This window comes from Ambystoma mexicanum, chromosome 7p, assembly GCF_040938575.1.
Source record: "Ambystoma mexicanum isolate Mex_15411 chromosome 7p, UKY_AmexF1_1, whole genome shotgun sequence".
Lineage (NCBI taxonomy): Eukaryota > Metazoa > Chordata > Amphibia > Caudata > Ambystomatidae > Ambystoma > Ambystoma mexicanum.
Window position 1 is genome coordinate 891,772,751 of NC_090939.1, and position 18,570 is coordinate 891,791,320.

Here is an 18,570-nt window from a genome sequence, read left to right on the forward strand (position 1 = left end):
GGACCTGAGATTCTGGAAGAAAAATGCAGGAGCGGGCTGAACTAGGGCACAGGGTCAGACAAGGTGCTCAAGTGACCGCTACCGGTAAGGACTGCCTCACGTCCCGGACGCAATTTAAGATGCCGTTTTTAAGGCATGGAGATGCAGCATGTTACCTAGGAGGGTGGAGATGGGTACGGGAGAAGGAGCTGGGCCAGAGCAGGCAAAGCTCAGCTGGGCTATTGTTTAAAGTTCTAAGTTACTGTTGGGTGGTTTTTGAAGTTGTTATACACCAAAGGGAAGGCAGGCTGAAATGAGCACCCAGAGTTGTGGGATGCCTTTTGGGAACAAACACGATCTTAGGGCACTGGGCGGCGGGAACGGGGCGCACGCCATTGACATGGTGGGAGGGTAATGTTGGGTTATGTGACGGGTTGCATTATGACAATACTGAATGGGGCAGACACTATGCAGTTATGGGCAAGACTAGAGGGTCTGTCTCTCTTCATAGTGTGGTGGTAGGGTAGTGGGAAACAGGTGGCCCTGGCTCTGAAATCTGTTATGGCAACTAGCGGGCTGCCAGTAATTGCTTGGAACGTAAGGGGCCTTAACGACTACATCAAGAGATTGAGGGTGCACGCATATTTGATCAGGAAAGGTATCCAAGTGGCAATGCTGCAGGAAACGCACCTCACCACAGACATACAAGCCGTACTGGCTCGCCCTATTCAGCGTACGCTAGGGGAGTCCGTATCTCGGTGGCGCCTACTGTTCCCTTTCAGCCACTAGAACACAAACGGGACAATGCGGGGAGACTGGTTCTAGTACATGGGCTACTGGAAAACAGGGAAGTCTACTAAAATTAACACTTTTGCTCCGAACCATGACACCACAGCATTCTTTAAGTCACTATATACCATGGTCCCCGTGTACAGGGAATCGAGGTGGGTTTGGGGCGGTGACTTCAACTGTACTGTAGATCCTACCCTGGATAGGTCCGATGGGAAACACAAGAAGCCTGCACCACCAGCCAAAACCCTTGGTGCCCTCCTGCGGGACCTCAGACTAGTAGATGTCTGGAGAGAATCACACGGAGAGACTCTGGGATACTCGCACTTTTCGGCTCCACACGGGGTACACACGCGAATCCATTACCTTTTCACTGGGAGACAGCATTTTGGAGAGTTCACACAAAGGGTGCTCTCTGATCATGCACCCCTAATAGTAACATGGCAGGGCACACAGCAGAGACCCAGAATACCCACTTGGCGAGTGAGGGCAGTAGGGCTACAGGACACCGTCAATGATTACTTGGGAGAACAGGTCATAGAGTACTTCACTTCCAAAACAGGAAGTGTGTGTGTGGCACAGGCAAGCACCTTATGGGACACATTTAAGGTAGACGTACGGGGGTGGCGATAGGGAAGACGGGAGGTTTTAGGAAGGAAATATTAAACCACCTGGTAGCAGCTGAGGAAGACCTAGCGCTGAAGGAAAGTACCAATGAAGTAGCAGGGGGAGAACCAGAGGAGTTAATAAGACTGAGGCAATAGTGCATTGGTGAATGGGAAAGACTTGGCAAACTCGACTTTGCGAAGTATGCACAAAATCTACAGGCAGAGGGGGACAACCCAGGGAGACTGTTGGCATGGCTATGTAAACAGGAAGAAGTTAGGGACATAAGCACCATAACGGATGGAAGCGCGGACATAGCCGGGACACATAATGGGATCAATGAAGTATTCTGGAGATTTTACAAATCCCCATACTCAGCTGACGGTGTCCAGTCATAATATTGAATGCAATATTTTCGAAAGTCAAAATGTCGAAAAAAAAATGTCGAAAATAAAAATGTCGAATTACAAAAATGTCGAATTTTTTTCGAATTGATGTTAATACAAGGTAAGTGTTTAAATATGTTTTATTATGCATTTTTAAATATTGCTATTATTTACTGTTTTATTAAGTATTCTTGAACATCAATTGCATATACCATGTAATATTTTGCTTAATTATATATATATAAGTTAGATAAATATATATTTATTGTAAACTTCAATTTTAAATAAATAAATAACAAATTGCAAACTGATAACGTTGAACATTTAGTATACTTTTTTTCCAATAGATGGCGGTATTGTTTAAGAAATGAGAATGCCCATTTTGTTTATATATGGTAATTGCATGCTACGTAAGGTTGCGTTACTCTACGTATACGTAGGCGCCATTTTTAAAGTTCATTCGTGCAGCGTTTCCATCGCGTTCGGGTCTCCGTGCTTTCGTGTGGATTTCTTTTTGGATTTTCAAGTTTTTTCACCCTTTTCCATGGATGCAATGGAGTTTTTTTTTTACTGGATTCGATGGATGTTTTGGTTTTTCCGAGCCATGGATTTTTTTTCGGGTTGGATCGTTGATTTTGTTTCATGGACTTTCTTGGATCTTCAACTTTTTTTCCTTTCCGGATTTCACTGTTATGGATCGCACATGTGGATTTCTTTTTGGATGGTGATTTTCCCTGGCTAGCTTTTTGGATTATGGGTTCCTTGGATTTTGCTGCGTGGTGCTATTTACGGGTATCGCTTGGATTTGTCATGGTGGATTGGTGATTTCTTAAAAACGTGAGTACTTTTAACATTTTAAATTATACGCTATTGAATCTAGGTAGTTTTCTTTGTCATTTTCATTAAAATTTTCTACTATTTGCTCAAGGCGTTGTTCATAGTCTCTGTATTTTTTCTTTTTTACCTCTGTGTTTGCGAGTGAAATTGCTTGGGAGACTCGAAATTCCTGATGTGATTGTTCTTTGTTTAATTCTTTCAAAAAATGACACAAATTGGGATTACTTGTGTTGAAAGTTTTATTAATACGGCTGTGCCATCCCTCAAGTGAATTGTTTGTTCTAGGTCGCCCTTCCAAGGTTGCTTTGTAGCAATTCCATAAGTTTATATTGTATTTTGGCCTTCTTCTGGTGCCATTCCTTGTTAATTGTCCAATCCATGTATTTTCCATGTAATCTAACATGTCCGAATTTTCTTCCTCATGATTTTTAAAATAGTCAGTGTCAAGTAAATGTTCATAGTAATGTATAACCTGATCTTCTTTCACAAATGCTAATCCGAATAGTTTTTTTATGTTATGTTGAAATATGCTGTTGTCTGTGTATTTACTACTTAGTCCAAGTTTTTGCAGTTTTTTCCATATCGACTGAGTAAAATGGAAAAAGCAGCCTTGTATCCTAGAATCAGTGTATATTGAAGAAAATGCCTTAATCTGTGCTAATTCAAAATCCATGATTATGTTTTTGGGTTTTGAATTTGGTACAGTGTCCTTGATTTTGTTCAACATGATTCTGTAGGTTTCTTCATTGTTTTTGGGCATTAAAACATAAACAAGTGGAATTAGTTTGTTATTTATTGTTCCATGTAGTGAATAAAATTGTTGGAAAGGGTTCGGGCAGGCTTTGAAAGTTGCGTCACCTTGCCACTGGGCACTTTCACTTAGATGCTTGAAATTGGTAGCAGTTGAAAATATCAACATTTTTTCGTCTCGTACATCAACGGTAGAGTGGTGAAAATTTTCTCCATTAGCTGTCACTCTAAACACTTCTGGTATGGTGATGTCATTGTATGTTGTAGGTGCTGGTGGTAGATTTTCCTTTTGCTGTTTCTTGCGGTTTATTGTTCGTTGCATATGTTTTTCACTAGGCATCTGCGCAGATGTGTGAAGGTAACGTGTCGCATACCGTTGATATTACCAAACCGCTTGCCTGTCCGGGGTTTTCTATTGCCTTTCTTTTTAGCTCGTGGAGAGTTTGTTTTATTACTATATTTGTCTTGTCCGGTAGATGGTTGTGTTCTCCCTTTATTTTTGTATTTGAACATTCAACTATAACTCGTGCAGCATATTTTGATCGCCCATATTCAATGCACTTCCAGTACGAGCGTTCATTTTTTTCCAATTCCTTACTATAAATGTATCCGTTCAAAACCAGCTGTTTTCCGCCTTTTTGTGAGGTTATGTATTCAACCCTCTGTCATGTTCAATCTAAAATAACGGAAAAAAATGTTTTACTATGTTTGCCATACACTAATAGTAATATATGTTACGATTTAAATATCTAGTCACATATTTTTTTTTTATATTACCTGATTGTTTGTTTGACGTAGCCGAATCGAATCCACGTTAGTTCGCTCTGACTCTGGTCCTGTCAGGTAATGACAGTTGTCCCCAACCGTCATCTGTTCCTTTTGTGTTTAGGCAAGGTTCTTTACTTGTGGGTGTCACATATTGGCTTAACCCTTACGACTCCTGATTCTATGGGGTTTTCGTTAGTCATAATGTACTTTATTTACAGATTGGCAAACGGTTATGTGTTGGTGGTCGAGAGGAGGGTGGGAGAGTTTCGGCGTAGAGGTAAGGGGGGGTTGGAAGGAGGTAACCCCCCCCATAAAAATGGACGATTAGCATTACTTCACATTGGTATGTTAGTATTATCGTTCGACTTTTTTTTCGACATTTTTGTTTAGACTATTTGACTTTTTCTATTATATTTATATATTTTCGACATTTTTGTTTTCGACATTTTTTTTCGACATTTTTGTATTTCGGTATTATGTTTTCGACATTATGACTATAAACCTCAGCGGACATGTCCAGAGCAAATCGTAACATGGTAGATGCACTAGCCCAACTGCATTTGCCAAAACTAACAATGGCATAAGCTGCCGAATTGGACGCCTCGATGACGGTAGACGAAATCCGGGAAGTAATTAGGGAACTCGACGGCTAAGACTCCGGGACCAGATGGACTCCCAGGGCAATTCTACAAGTCGTTAGCACCTAGACTTCTGGAAGTCTACACGGAAGCATACGACCGGGGGGTGCTACCCGACAGTCTGAAAGAATCAATTATAGTTCCAATCCTGAAGCCAGGGAAAACCCTCTGAGCAGCGGATCATACAGACCAATTCTAACCACAGTGCTGGCAAACAGGCTCAAGAAAGTAATAGGAGGTTTGATCCATGTTGACCAGAATGGGTATGTCCAAAGGCGTAATACCTCATGGAACTTGCCGAGGCTCCAACATGTTATAGACAGTACAAACCAGAGGAAGAGGGACTAAGCGATGGCCTCACTGGATGCAGTGAAGGCATTCGACTCTGTTTGCTGGGACTGGCTACTGGGGACCCTAGAATGCTTCGTGGTCGGGGGAGCCTACCTGAGATGGGTAAAACTGATTTATTCATTATCCATGACAAGAGTTAAAACAGGCAGACAGGTCTAGGGGAACTGGGAGGTTTATAAAGGCACCAAGCAGGGTTGCCCACTGTTGCTGATGCTGTTCATTTTGGCGCTGGAGCCATTGGCGGTGTTCCTCAGGGAAGAGTACAAAGAGGCTGGGATAGTGATAGATGGGTCAGTGCATCTGATTTCACTGTACGCAGACAACATGCTATTATATGTAAGCCGACCTGAAGATAACCTGCCACCTCTGTTAGACATTATCAACCACTTTGGCACGCTCTCAGGGATCAAGATACATCGCAGAAAGTCTTGTTTGTTCTTTGTTCCCGTTAGCGGACCTCAGGGGACTAGTGAGACACAACTACAGCACCTAGGCCTACAGTGGGAAATCGACACCTTTCGATATCTGGGCATTAATGTGTGGCATAGCCCCGAAGGCACGCATAAGAATAATACAATGAGGGCCCTGGAAGGGGTGCAGAACTCTGAGGTTCTGGGAAAGAATACCCTTAGGGATGCCGGGCAGGGCCGCAATTCTGAAGATGGTGGTACTCCCCCGCCTCTTATCACTTTACCAATATTCCTTATAATATACCCAAAGCATTCTTCCAACATGTGGACACGATAGCCAGATCATTCCTGTGGGGTTTGGGGGGGGGGGTGGAGGAACAGGATTGCTTTGAGCACTCTGCAGAGGGATCATAAGGATGGCGGGATAAGATTGCCCCACTTTGAGGGCTATTACCTGGCAGCACAGCTGCAATTTGTGGTAACATGGCTGGCAGACAAGCCCTCACAGGACACCGCTGAAGAGACATTTCCTGAAAGAAATTCTATGGGTAGAGTAGACGCACCTGATCAGACCCTCTGGGCTCCTGAAACTGGATAGGGAAATATGGCGCAGGGCATGGAAATTCCTGGAAATACTGGAACCATGCTCAGTGCATGTCCCCCTGAGGGGAGTCATTGGAGAACAGCAGGGTGCAGTGGGTGAAAAGTGCGAGGGAAACGGGAAATGGACACGGCAAGGGTGTTCACAGATGCAGAATGGGAAAGGGCGCTGGCATACACCAAACGGGTCTCCAGGAATGCCAGATTCAAAGTAACACAACTGTATGTAACACACCGGGGGTATATGACCCCACATAGGTTATCATACATAACTCGGGTAGGAGGCAAGGTCTGCCCGAGATGCACACAAGAGGGGGCGGACATGATGCCCATGTTTTGGTTGTGCCCCAGATTCAGAAATTCTGGGGGGCAGTGATGGAGAGGGCAGAGAAGGGAGGCATTCAAATGCACTCGTGGCACCCAGAATACTGCTTGCTGGGGCTGTTTCCAAGAAGTAGGGGTCAAAACACGCACACAGCCAAAATGAGAGACTTGATCTGCATACTTGCGAAATGCAGGATAGCAATGGCCTGGAAAACTGCAGAGGGTCCAAGGGTTGAGGCTTGGTGGGCGGACCTGCAAAGATGGTCACTCACAGAAACTGCAGTATGGCACAGAGCCCTCATGAGAGGAATGCATGAGAGCAGTGCGGGGGTGGAGGCTTGGAACGCATTGATACAATGCATGTTCGCCCCTGAGGAGGGCGTGCCCAGTGGGGAGGAATGCAGCGAGATAAGGAGTATTTAATGAGACTGTACCCTTGGGCAAGAGAGACTTGACGGCATATGCGAGGGCGGCAGGGAATTAAGGGGCAGACAAACAGGAAGGAAGGAGGTTAAAGAGACCATGAAGGACTACAATGCTCAATTTTGCATTTGGCCCATGCCCATAGAACTGTAATGATACAACTGAATATGTTGTTCAGTCTTTTTGTTTGTTTTTTGTTTGAAATAAAAAAAATAAATGCAGACAATGACCCCATTGTGGTGATAAATCGAAAGGCTGCTCTTAGCAAACTTCGCTTCCTCAGTTCGGTATATAATTTGAAAGCATTTTGTGACAAACGTGATCAATCCAAAAGTTGTTGGAGAATCGTCATGATAGATCTCCTGAAAAGAGCAAACGCCTAATGCTTTTGTCACATAATGGTGAGGGCTATTTGTGTTTCTTTGCTCAAATAATATTTTGTAGATGTCTGAATTCATGGTGCTTTTAAAATTGTGTTAAATTGTATGCCATTACTTTCTCTGAAAGTAAAAAGTTAAGGTAACTTTATGAAGATTTTAATAACCGCAAGTTATTGCATTTAGATCAGCATTAAATTGACTTAGCTGTGCAAGTATTAATACTGCAAAGCCAAAAGAGACATCTCCTTCCTTTTAAATATGGGTATTGTACCTTCAAAAAAAGAAGCCTTTCTAGGGGAACACCATCTTGGTGCAGGACTCTGCTGGCCAGTAGGCTTCAATATCTGAAACTCCAAACTGGCTCCCTTTAGATGGTCAAGGAAGGGTACCAAAGACCCTCAAGGCACAAGTGGTAGATAATGTGAGCCACAAAACTATCCTTTTTTCTTCTTTCACCCCAAACATGAAGTAATCTGCTTTAATGGACTACAGCCAATTCTGTTAAAAGAATAGGTAGGCATGATGCGAGATTCTTCACTGCTGATCCGTGTAACAAGCCAGTGTTTGTCCAGGTTGTCTTGCTCAGGTTTTGTGTAATGCTTGGGTAATAAAGAAGTGAGTTTACCCTACATCAGGAAGAATGAAGTGCAAGTTTGCACTACTTCGGGAGTACAGCTCGAAGTTCTCACAATACTGGTCGCTAAAGAGTGAATGAAATTTCAAAATGTATTTGCTTAAACTGGAGTTAAGATCTACTCAATCTGAGTGAACTGTACTCCATGTCGGGGTGCGCATGGGGATGATTCATTTTTTTTAGTGTCCTCCGTAAAACAAAAGCACATTTTGTCAACAGAAATATTCTATTTTTAACTTGATGTTATGATCATATTTTTAACCGAAAGCCCTGCATAATAGGGCGAATTTGAATTGGAATGTATTTTATTTTAATCCGGTTCTGCGACTAATCCCCTGACGAAACATACTAAGTGATGTTAATGATGAAAATTCATTGGTCTAAGGTTTGTCTTATTGTTTTTTTGTTGTACTTTTTCTTTTTTAGTGAAGCGGTACATTAGGAAAGGCATTCCCAACGAGCATCGCTCCCTGATCTGGATGATAGTCAGTGGAGCCCAGGAACAGCTAGATCTCAACCCAGGCTATTACCAGAAACTATTGGAAGGCAAGAAAAATGACAAGATAGTAGAGTCCATCCTGACAGGTGAGATCTTCTCTTAAGGCAAATGCCATTGCACTGTTCTTTTGCAGCATGAACTAACCATAACTTTGCTTTACCATTCTGGCTGGCAAACCAAAGAAAATTCAGCTACTTCAACAACTCTTGCACTGCTCCATTGGCCAGCGTTCAAGGATTTGCCATACTTTTTATTTTTTTAGAAAGCTGCACTACGCACCATTTAAACACCTTCCTCATTTTTCCAATAGCCAAAGTGGTGCAGTGATCTGTGTAGTTGGTGAAGCAAATCATCTGGATAATAATCCAGATGATTTTCTGTTGTTCGAAAGTAAAACTTTGTGTTTTTTTGGGAGTTAGTTCAATGGTTAGTAGCTGGAAATGGAACACCCCGAGGATAGTTGTGGAAATAAACCTACAGGAATGTATTTTCTGTTACCAAAGAAAATGTAACGGGAAGCTGTGGTTTATCAGATGCAATGCATTTTGCTTATCTGTGAGTATTCCTCAGATTTGTATAATAGCTGAGAGCGTGTATATCAAAGGGAGCATATAAGGGCAGTCATCTCTTATGGGCATTCCCCTAAAGCAGATACAATTTTGTGCAACTATGCAGTTTTCTACCTTAATGAGACTGCGGACATGATACGGTTAGGCAAATAAAGAAAATTGAGAATAAAGAAAATTGCTGTAAATAGGAAGACATGTATACAAAATACAAATAGCAGCCATATTGGGGGGGGGGTGCCAAAAGAAGAGATGGGTTGTTAATAGAAAAGGCATCCCAATGGTGTGGGAAAATGGAGGGTTAAAAAACATGGGCATTGTGGAAAAATAGGAAAAAAAAGGTCAGGCACAGGTAGGGGGATATTAAGAAAGAGTCTAGAAGGTAAGGTGATTAAGACGGTGTGGGGATAAGAAAAAGGATGTTCAAATCACCCACCTGATAGGAAAACTGGGAAAAAGAAAAGAAGGTATACAAAGAAAAAAAGAACGGAGCTGGGGTGTGCAGAGGAGAGGGGCAGAGGTCATTGTACAATAAAAGCTAAACAATTAAAGGGTTGCTCCAAGATGAGACCATGCAGGACGACTACAGACACGTGATCTACAGAGAAAAAGCAGACACAATATACCTGGATAACAAGTGACTAGTGGGAGTACACTCTCGAAGCGAGGAGAATGTGCATCTTGTCTGGACTGTATCAATTCAAGGCCATATGGAACAAAAGCCACTTATTTGTACACGGGAGATTTGTAGTTTTGGAGACATGCTGCATGTTATTCGGTAGTTTCCTAGGCAACCCTGAGTGAAGCACTAATCTGCCCAGGATTTGAGGGGAGGGCGTTTCACGCTTTTGCAGAGCTCAGACCATGCTTTAGGTCAAAAGGGTAGCTTTGGAGGTAAAACTAACAAATTTACTAGGATTGGGGTTACTAGTTTAAACAATCTTGATACGATCTTGATAATCAAGATTACAAGGCGATATCGTCAATATCATAAGACATTGTTATCAAACTCGGTCATATTTTTGTTATACTCTTATGATAGCGATTATTTGGCTAAATGTAATAATATTAATGGCTGCAATACTTCCAAATACGATGTTTGCCCCTTTTGCCAAACTGTTCCAGAATCGGTGTCCCATTTTCTGTTAATGTGCCTGCTTTATAATAGGTATAGGAAACTATATCCAAGGCCCGTGTGTCTCGAGAATAACATTGTATTGGGGATGCCATGGATTTTTGTAATGCCACCATGGATGCATCAATTGTGTGTGGTGTTGCTAAATAAATACATAGAGCATGGCTATCCAGGAAGAGATGTCTGGATATAGCATTTTGAATGCATGGTTTGTTTATTTAACTGCACAATTCTAGTTTCATGTTAGTAACATGCTGTGGTATTTATTAGCTTTCGGGACTTGTTTTGATAATGTTGTTTAATTATTTTATTGAGTGGTGTATTTTGTTTTTCATGTGGCCCATTTCAAAGCAGTGTCTGTATAATATGATATATTGAAATGTTTTAATTGTACTAGGACGATAAATTGTGTTTGTATGCCTAATAATTTTACATCAAATAAAGCTGGCGTGGATTGATTATTATGGTTGAAATACATTTAATGTTCTTATTTTCACCCCACCCACTTTACAATTGTCCCTCATAGGATTCTGCCCTCAGTTTAGTCTTGTGTATTTTAACCTCCATTTCTACTGTTAATGTTGTATGTCGACTCATTATGGTTATTTTTCTTCCTTAGAAGTCTTTATACTGGGTCTTCTACCTATATGATTGACAAAGGTTGCAAGGTACATTTTCAGTATGTGCATTGAGCGTATTAAGAAAGGCAACCTATTTTGAACAATAGATGTAACTGGGGTCACTAGTGCAGGTCTTGCCATAACGAGCTGAGTTGTGTGTCCCATAAAGAAATTCTAGGCAGATCATTGTTGAGATGTAATTTCACCCCACTATGGCGCTAAGGCAGCAGCCAGTCTAGATACTTCCAGAAGCATGCCAAAATCCTGCATAGCTCCCATTTAATTTCCCCTTTGCTTCTCGTACGGAGCAGTCCTCTTTACCAAAGACCTTATCCTGTGGACAGCCTGCCTCGCCCTGATTTCGCACACCATCCACTCACCCCCTCCCTGCTCCCATGTTTGAGCCTTTGTGCTGGCCCCACCCCTTTCTGAGCCAGTGTGCTGCTATCTCTTTGTTTTTGGTGCTTTGTGGCATAAGCCACAAATATCGCCATAATCGTTGGTAATGTAAAATACAAAGGAGAATGGCAGTTCGGGAGCAGTCTACGGTGTTGGCATGGCAGCTTGGCGATGAAATGGTCGAAGCACCAGCTGGGCCTTGTTTTTTTTACATTTGATTGGCTTGGTTTTTTATCCATGTGCTTCCACCATTTGTGTTTTAATGAGTTCCTCTCACCAGTCTGTGCGACTTTCATTGGAGCCGCGGAGTGGTCTGAAAGGAGACTGAGGCAGGCGTCCATTTTCTTTACATTTTCCCAATCTGCACGGAGATGTAATTTGCTGGAGCTGAGAGGTGTCGATGTTAAAGCATTTGCCGTCTCTTGGCTCGCCACATATAAATTGTCGGCGGAGGCCTCGCAGAGGACCAGTAGAAGCAAACGCTAAAGCTGCTCTGAAAAGGTCCTGTAGCCACCGTATGTCGAGTGCACGCGGATCGGAGGGCCGCTGTGCATACTACGTGCACCGGAGCAGCCTAGAGGAGAAGGGCTGTGCATGAGCCAAATCGGAGTGGCTCACACAATGTGGAGAGAGGCTATTTATTTCACCTGCACAGGCTCACGAGCACGGCTGCTAGTATGCCAAGCGGGAACACCATGTAAGGTCCTCTTCAGAGTCTGAGGTAAGGCAACATACTGGATGCCTGGTCTTTGCTGGTGTCTGCTGTCAGAATACAGGCTCCACAGCACGAAACTTCCATGAGCATATTTTCCTTATTCCATCTTTGGTCTCAGCTGCCCTGTTAACCGCAATGTCATGTTATGTAGAAGAAGGGAGTTTTACGTGCATGATCCATGTCCATCATAGTGCCTCTCTACGGCCGTGTCCCTCTTAAATACATAAAGAAATACATACCTAATGGATGTCTCTTTTTGGCCTGCGACCATATAGTTACGGGTCCTATGGGTTTATCTATTTCAGGGGAGTAGTCCCATCTACACTATAGTTGAAGTGGAAAGTTTCAATTGTGGGCATTCACTGTTGCAGTATAACACAGACGAGCACTGGGTTCCGCAACGGCAAAACATGAAATTCAAATAAACACATCAGAGTAAAGTGGGGAGAGGGTGGGGTTAGAACATAACTAATCCAGGAGAGTCTTTTTTTATTTAAGGAACTTGCGGCCGCCAAAAAGACAAGAGAGTAGAGCGCTGAGAAAGCTAAGCTAAGCTGGAGGCCATGGAGGGTGCAAGAATAATGGGAGGGTATGAAGCGGGTAGACAAAATGAGCTGGGTGTCCCTATCTGTCATTGCATTGTCTTGCCCTCTGTTTATAACCTGCTATTATTGTAGCATCCAGGCTGATCAGAAAAGGGGGAGAAGGGGTCCAGGGCACTGTTACATACGCGTCACGTCACCACGCATGGCGGTACGTAACACATCAATAAAGACCCGGAAGGGCGAGGCCCGTCAATTCGGGGCTAACACTGTAATTGGTGTGATGTCTTATTAGAGCTGCATGCTCAGCTCTGCGAACTACATCAATGGCGCACCGGAGCTCTCTCCAAAACAAGGGGCCACACGATAACACGCCCCACTGGCGACGCTGGTGCGATACGAGCCATGCATGCAACAGATTCATATAATATAGAAAGAATTATGCACGTTTTTGGACCCACGCAGCATTGTGCAGCGTTTTGATAATCACAGGCACGTACAGGTCCAAGCATCAACCTACATGAGCCCTGCCAGCTACATCAAAGCCTGAAAACAAAATATAAAGACTGGAGCTTACAGCAAACACCTCGAACAGCTACCTACCAGGTGAGAGGAACGTGGCCCAACCATCAGAAAGTCACACCATACCAGGGGATTAACACGAAGGGAAACATGGCTACAGACGTGTCGACACGCAGGCCCGGCACCCCATCAAGATTAGCAGCATCACCCGCCTCACCTGCACCTCGCAATCAGGGCAGTGTCACAGGGGCACTTGGACCATTTGACCCCTAACCCTCATTTGTAGGACCCAGGTGGATGATCTGGATGCAAAGGTTCGAGTTGGCCATGGACTGCAAAGATGTGATGACACGGGAAGATGAGGTAGCACCTGCTACTAAATGTGGGGTTGATGTACTGCACTTTTTCAACTCCCTGGCTGCAAAAGATGGCACAGACGTAGATCGGTCTGCAAAGGACGATCTGACAGCACATTTCATGCCGCAACTAAACCCGGACTGAGCCATTTAATTTTTGCACCACAGTCCAGCAGAGGGAGAAAAACTTGACTCCTACCACACGAGACTTCGGCGATTGGCTCTATCCTGCAAGTTCGAGGACATAGAAAAGGAGGTCAGGCGCCAAATCATAAATGGCATGAACTCTGAAAAACTAAGACGAATAGTCCTGAGTGAGAAGACTATCCCATTAGCGAAAATACTTGAGTATGGATGCCAGCGGGAACTGTCGCACGCCAGAGCCGCTCAGATGGGCACGACACTGCAAAAGCTACAGCTCGCCACACCAACCACAGTGGCACAAATCACCAACCGCCCAGCTGCCAGAGACGAGAACAATTAACCTCACTCTGCCCCACGATGGCAGCCAAGGACACCTGGACCGAACAAATGTGGGTGGTGTGCGCCATGGAAAAAGAAACTGCCCAGCCCAGGGCACTATGTGCAGCGCATGCAGTCGCCGAGATCACATCACGCAAGTGTGTCGATTGTCAGGCCTGCCACAGCGAGCTCAAACTCAACCGCCAAGGCCACAGTCCAAGAAAAAGAAACAAGCAGACACACGGCTTGTTGTGGCTGGGGACAACTCAACGACGTACGAATCCGGTGATGACCACTATGGGGTGGCGGCAGTGGTAGAGTCTGGATGCGCAAGAAGACAAGGCAAGATCCACCTTGTTTCAGCCCTGGAACAAGGCAGCACAACACAGAGAAAAAAAGGAGACCCAGGTGCCTTATACACATACAAGGCCAGGAAACTGAAATGATGATTGATACAGGAGCGTCGGTAAATGTAATGCCAGTCGAGACATTGAAACAGAAGCAACCCCAGCCAGAGCTAAAACACACACACTACTATTTGCATATGGCTGCAAAACACCATTACCTGTTGTGGGATGGTTCCGAAGAACGCTGAGAAGAGGGGCAAGGAGATCCGATCCAAAGTGTATGTCGTGAATGTGGGCATAGAATGCCTACTTAGTTGGGAGTTAGCAGGAGAATTGGGACTAATGAAGTTAATTTGCGACATCACCGACTCCACGGACATCATTGATCTACTTCCGAGACACCCCGGCCTGCTGCAAGGTATAGGGTGCTTGAAAGGTAAACTGATAAAGCTGGACATTGACCCAACAGTACAAACCAGAGTGGTGCGACACAGGAGGACGCCGTTCCACATGCGAGATCTAGTTGCCAAGAAACTGCGCAAACTGGAGGAGGCAGACATCATAGAACCAGTATTAGGCCCCACACCATGGGTATCCCCCATGGTCATTACTAAGAAGCCTAAGCAACCAGGGAAGGTGCGGGCCTGCATCGACATGCGCCTACTGAATGCGGCCATAAGAGGAGAGCGGCACGGGGGCGTGGCCAGCGCGCATGTAGTGAGGTCGGCTTTCCGAGGAGCTCCTGCCCATGATCCTGGAATATAAGCAACCGCGGCAAAATATTAAGGCTCTGGAGCTGAAATTTGACTGAGCCACAGAAGAACTTTTTCGACGCACTCGACCAAATTGGCGACGAAAATCGTGGCTGGCAACACCAAAAACGAAGCATTTGAAAAATCCCCCCTGCGGCATCCAAAATGGCGGCCACACCAAGCGGCCCGTAGAGGAGAGACCCACTCGGCATTGCGGGACCGAAGCGAGGACTACAGACCCCCGCGGACTGTCACAGCAGCTTGCCTCTGCCACTAACGAGGAAGGCACCCTCTTTGGGCTTCCGCTGAACCGTCCCGCGGTGAGGGAAAGGGAGGACCCGTGCCGCGGTCTGACGCGGCGGAGGGCGGTAGGACCCAGGGGCCCTGGACGAAGCAGCAGTGCAACGCACATCGAGCCACGGACCACCGTCCCCGCCAGCCCTTCCAGAGGGGACACCGGCTCCCCGAAGCAACTCACCTGGGTGCGACTGAGGGACCGCATCTGAAACCCGTGGGCTCCGTGTCCCCCAGCGCATGATACGCCCGGGGTCAGCCCGAAGACTGCAGAGGCTAATCTGAGCGGCCAAGAACACACGCGCAGGTCGAGACAACGACCACGGAGCACACACACCTAAGAACTCGGACCAGGCAACACCAGCGGGACTACCCGACCCCAAACGAAGTAAGTGGCTACCCCTCGCGTGGTACAATGTCTCCTCCCAAAAACAGGTCGAGAGCTGTCACGATGGACTTGTTCACTACAGCCCGCCCAAGGCAACAGACCCCACAGGAAGAGAACAACAAGGCCGAGTCACCAACCCCAGCAATGGACCCTCGGGACTCTCAGATCCTCCAGGCGATAGCAGAACTGAGAACATCTGTTGAAGATATGAGAGGGGAAATAAAATCAGACATGCAACTAATAAGGCAAGATGCCCGGAACCTGGCCGAAAGAGTCACTAATACGGAGGCTACCCTACAGGAAACTACAGAGACCACGCAGGAGCTAAAGGCGAAAGTCAGAGAGCTAGAAATGACAGTTGCCCGATTAGAAGCACGCTCTGAAGATGCGGAAGGCCGGGCCCGACGAAATAACGTCCGAATTTTGGGAATCCCGGAAGGCATGGAGGGCTCGGACCCCACGGAGTTCATAGAAACACTGCTGTTACAGGAAATTGGCGCAAGCAATCTCACCCAAGGGTTCTCTGTGGAGCGAGCCCATAGATCCCTCCGAAAGCGACCACCCCCTGGATCTTACCCAAGACCGATGATTGCGAAAATACTAAACTTCAGGGACCGAGAGACGATACTGAGGTTCTCGAGAGAGGGGGGTGAGATCAAAAGAAACAACGCATCAATAGTCATGTACCCCGACTACACTACTGTGGTGCAGCGAGCAAGAAATTCCTTCATACCTGTGAAAGCCAGACTGCGGAAACTTAACCTTAAATATATGCTGCTGTACCCAGCGAGACTCAAAATACTCTACAAGGGAAAGGCCATATTCCTAGAGACCCCGGCCGCAGCAAACCTATGGCTTGAACACAACAACCTCGCGGAGGACACTGAGGAATTCGCGAAAAGCAGCAAAGGATGATTCTACGAGCAGAAACCACAAGAGCAGCTAAATATTGCTAACGCATTCAATGACACATCAAGGAAACGCCACAATTGGGCAGGAAACGGAAGCCCAATCACAGGACTGCAGATGACCCCCCCCAACCGAAACGGTGTAGGCAAAACACCTACACACCGCCCGAACCGGAAGACCCGGAGAGGACTGGAAGGCTCGGGAGTTTGAAACGTCTGCTGGGGGCAGTTTCTTGTTGTTGTTTTTTCTCGCTAATCCATTCCACGGAATGGTAGTTAGAAAAGTTAGTAAGTCTCCATACTGTAAAATGAAACCAGGGAGCGGGTGGGCTGGAGCGGTGGTCGGGATGGGCTGGAATTCACGAGCCAGGGATAATCTTGGGACCCTAGTCGCGACCACAAACACTTCTGGGAGAAGCAAGCGCCTCCTAAATCTCTCCAGTAACCGGAATGGCCATGCACATTAAGGTATTATCTTGGAATGTGAGGGGCCTGGGCACTTACCTCCGTAGGAATAGGATTAAATCCTACTTACGCAGGAAAAAGGTGGACATTGCCCTATTGCAGGAGACACACTGCACCACAGAGGCAAACGCTAAACTGCAGGAACACTGGGGGGACAGGGCTTCGGAGCACCCTACTCTAAATATGCCAGAGGGGTTTACACCTGGATCAACCCCCTAGTACCATTCCACCTAAACGAAATGGAAAAGGACCCAGAGGGCAGATACCTAATAATATGGGGCACTTTCGAACAAAGAGAGATTTGCATAGTGAATTCATATTTCCCCAACAACAATATCCCTGCCCACCTGAAAGCACTGGGTGCCAAGATGGTGCAGTTCAGAGACGGCTTTTTTCTCTGGGGTGGCGATTTCAACTGCATCCACGACTCAGAGTTAGACAGATCCCGGCCTTCACCGAATGGCCCCTCCACTGCCACCATGTCCCTAGCCACCCTGATCAAGGAACTAGACCTGAGAGATGTATGGCGGGAACTACACCCAGACGAGAGAGCCTACTCGTACTACTCTTCCCCCCATAAACTCCATACTAGGCTAGATTATTTTTTCATAAGTAAGGAGCATTTGCCTCAAATAGGGGAAGCGCAGTATTTAGGGAGGACTATCTCCGACCATTCCCCACTTCTGTTGGACTGGCACCATAACAGTCCCAGACCACCCATCCCCATGTGGAGGATGCCTGCTGAGGCCTTGAAAGACCTGGCCTTCAGGGAGGAACTGCTAGAATCCTTAGAGAACTACATAGCAAAAATTCTGGTAGTGTCAAACACATTAGCACGGTATGGGATGCCTTGAAAGTAGTCACGCGGGGCGAAGTTATTGCTAAAGCAGGGGGTATCAGGAAAAAGATGAGAGCAGAACTTGACCAGAAAGAAAATGCGATCCAAAAGCTAGAAGCCACCTCAGTGGATGCCCCAAAGAGGGAGGACGATCTTAGGACTCTCAGAGAGGACTGCTCTGTCGCATGGAACAGACTAGCCAAATTTGATTTTATGGAAAAGCAGATTCAGGCAGACACAACGCGGTTGTTTTCTGCAATGCCGCGTTGTGTCTGCCTGAATCTGCTTTTCCATTTGGGGCTTTCGGGCTCCCCGTGGGGAGCCCGAGAGCCCCAAATGGGAAATGCTACGTTGTCTGCCTGAATCTTCTTTTCCTTTTGGGGCTCTCGGGCTCCCCGTGGGGAGCCCGAGAGCCCCAAATGGAAAAGCAGATTCAGGCAGACACAACGCGGTTGTTTTCTGCAATGCCGCGTTGTGTCTGCCTGAATCTGCTTTTCCATTTGGGGCTCTCGGGCTCTGGTTTTAAACCGCAGCGTTTTCCAACACAAAAACGTTGTATTTATGTTTGCGGTCGCTTCAAAAGCGACCGCAAACATAAATACGTTTTTAAAGCTGCGGTTTTATTTCTAAGTTTTCCGGGCTCCTCCAGCCCAGAAAACTTAGGAAAAAAACCGCAGCTAGTGCTTATTTTTTGTAAAAAAAATAAATAGCACTTACCGAGATTCAGCTGCAGCTTTCCTGCTCTGGTCTCTGGTCCGCGTCCTCCGAGTCCCGGCACTAATGAAGGGAAAGCCACCCAGCGGTAGACTTTGTTTACTACAGCTGGCTGGCTTTTCCTTCATTAGTGCCGCAAAAGCAAAAGCCAGCACAGGAGGGCCTCCATTTCA

At 45.8% G+C, this 18,570-nt stretch overlaps 1 protein-coding gene across 1 annotated transcript in view; it reads left to right on the forward strand.

The window, feature by feature from the left end:
* The window catches only part of GRTP1 (growth hormone regulated TBC protein 1), a 987,655-nt gene that overhangs the window by 256,870 nt on the left and 712,215 nt on the right, over positions 1-18,570 (forward strand). Inside the window, exon 3 of the mRNA XM_069637149.1 lies at positions 8,302-8,460. Within this exon, the coding sequence (XP_069493250.1) occupies positions 8,302-8,460 (159 nt within the window). The remainder of the gene's footprint in view (positions 1-8,301; positions 8,461-18,570) is intronic.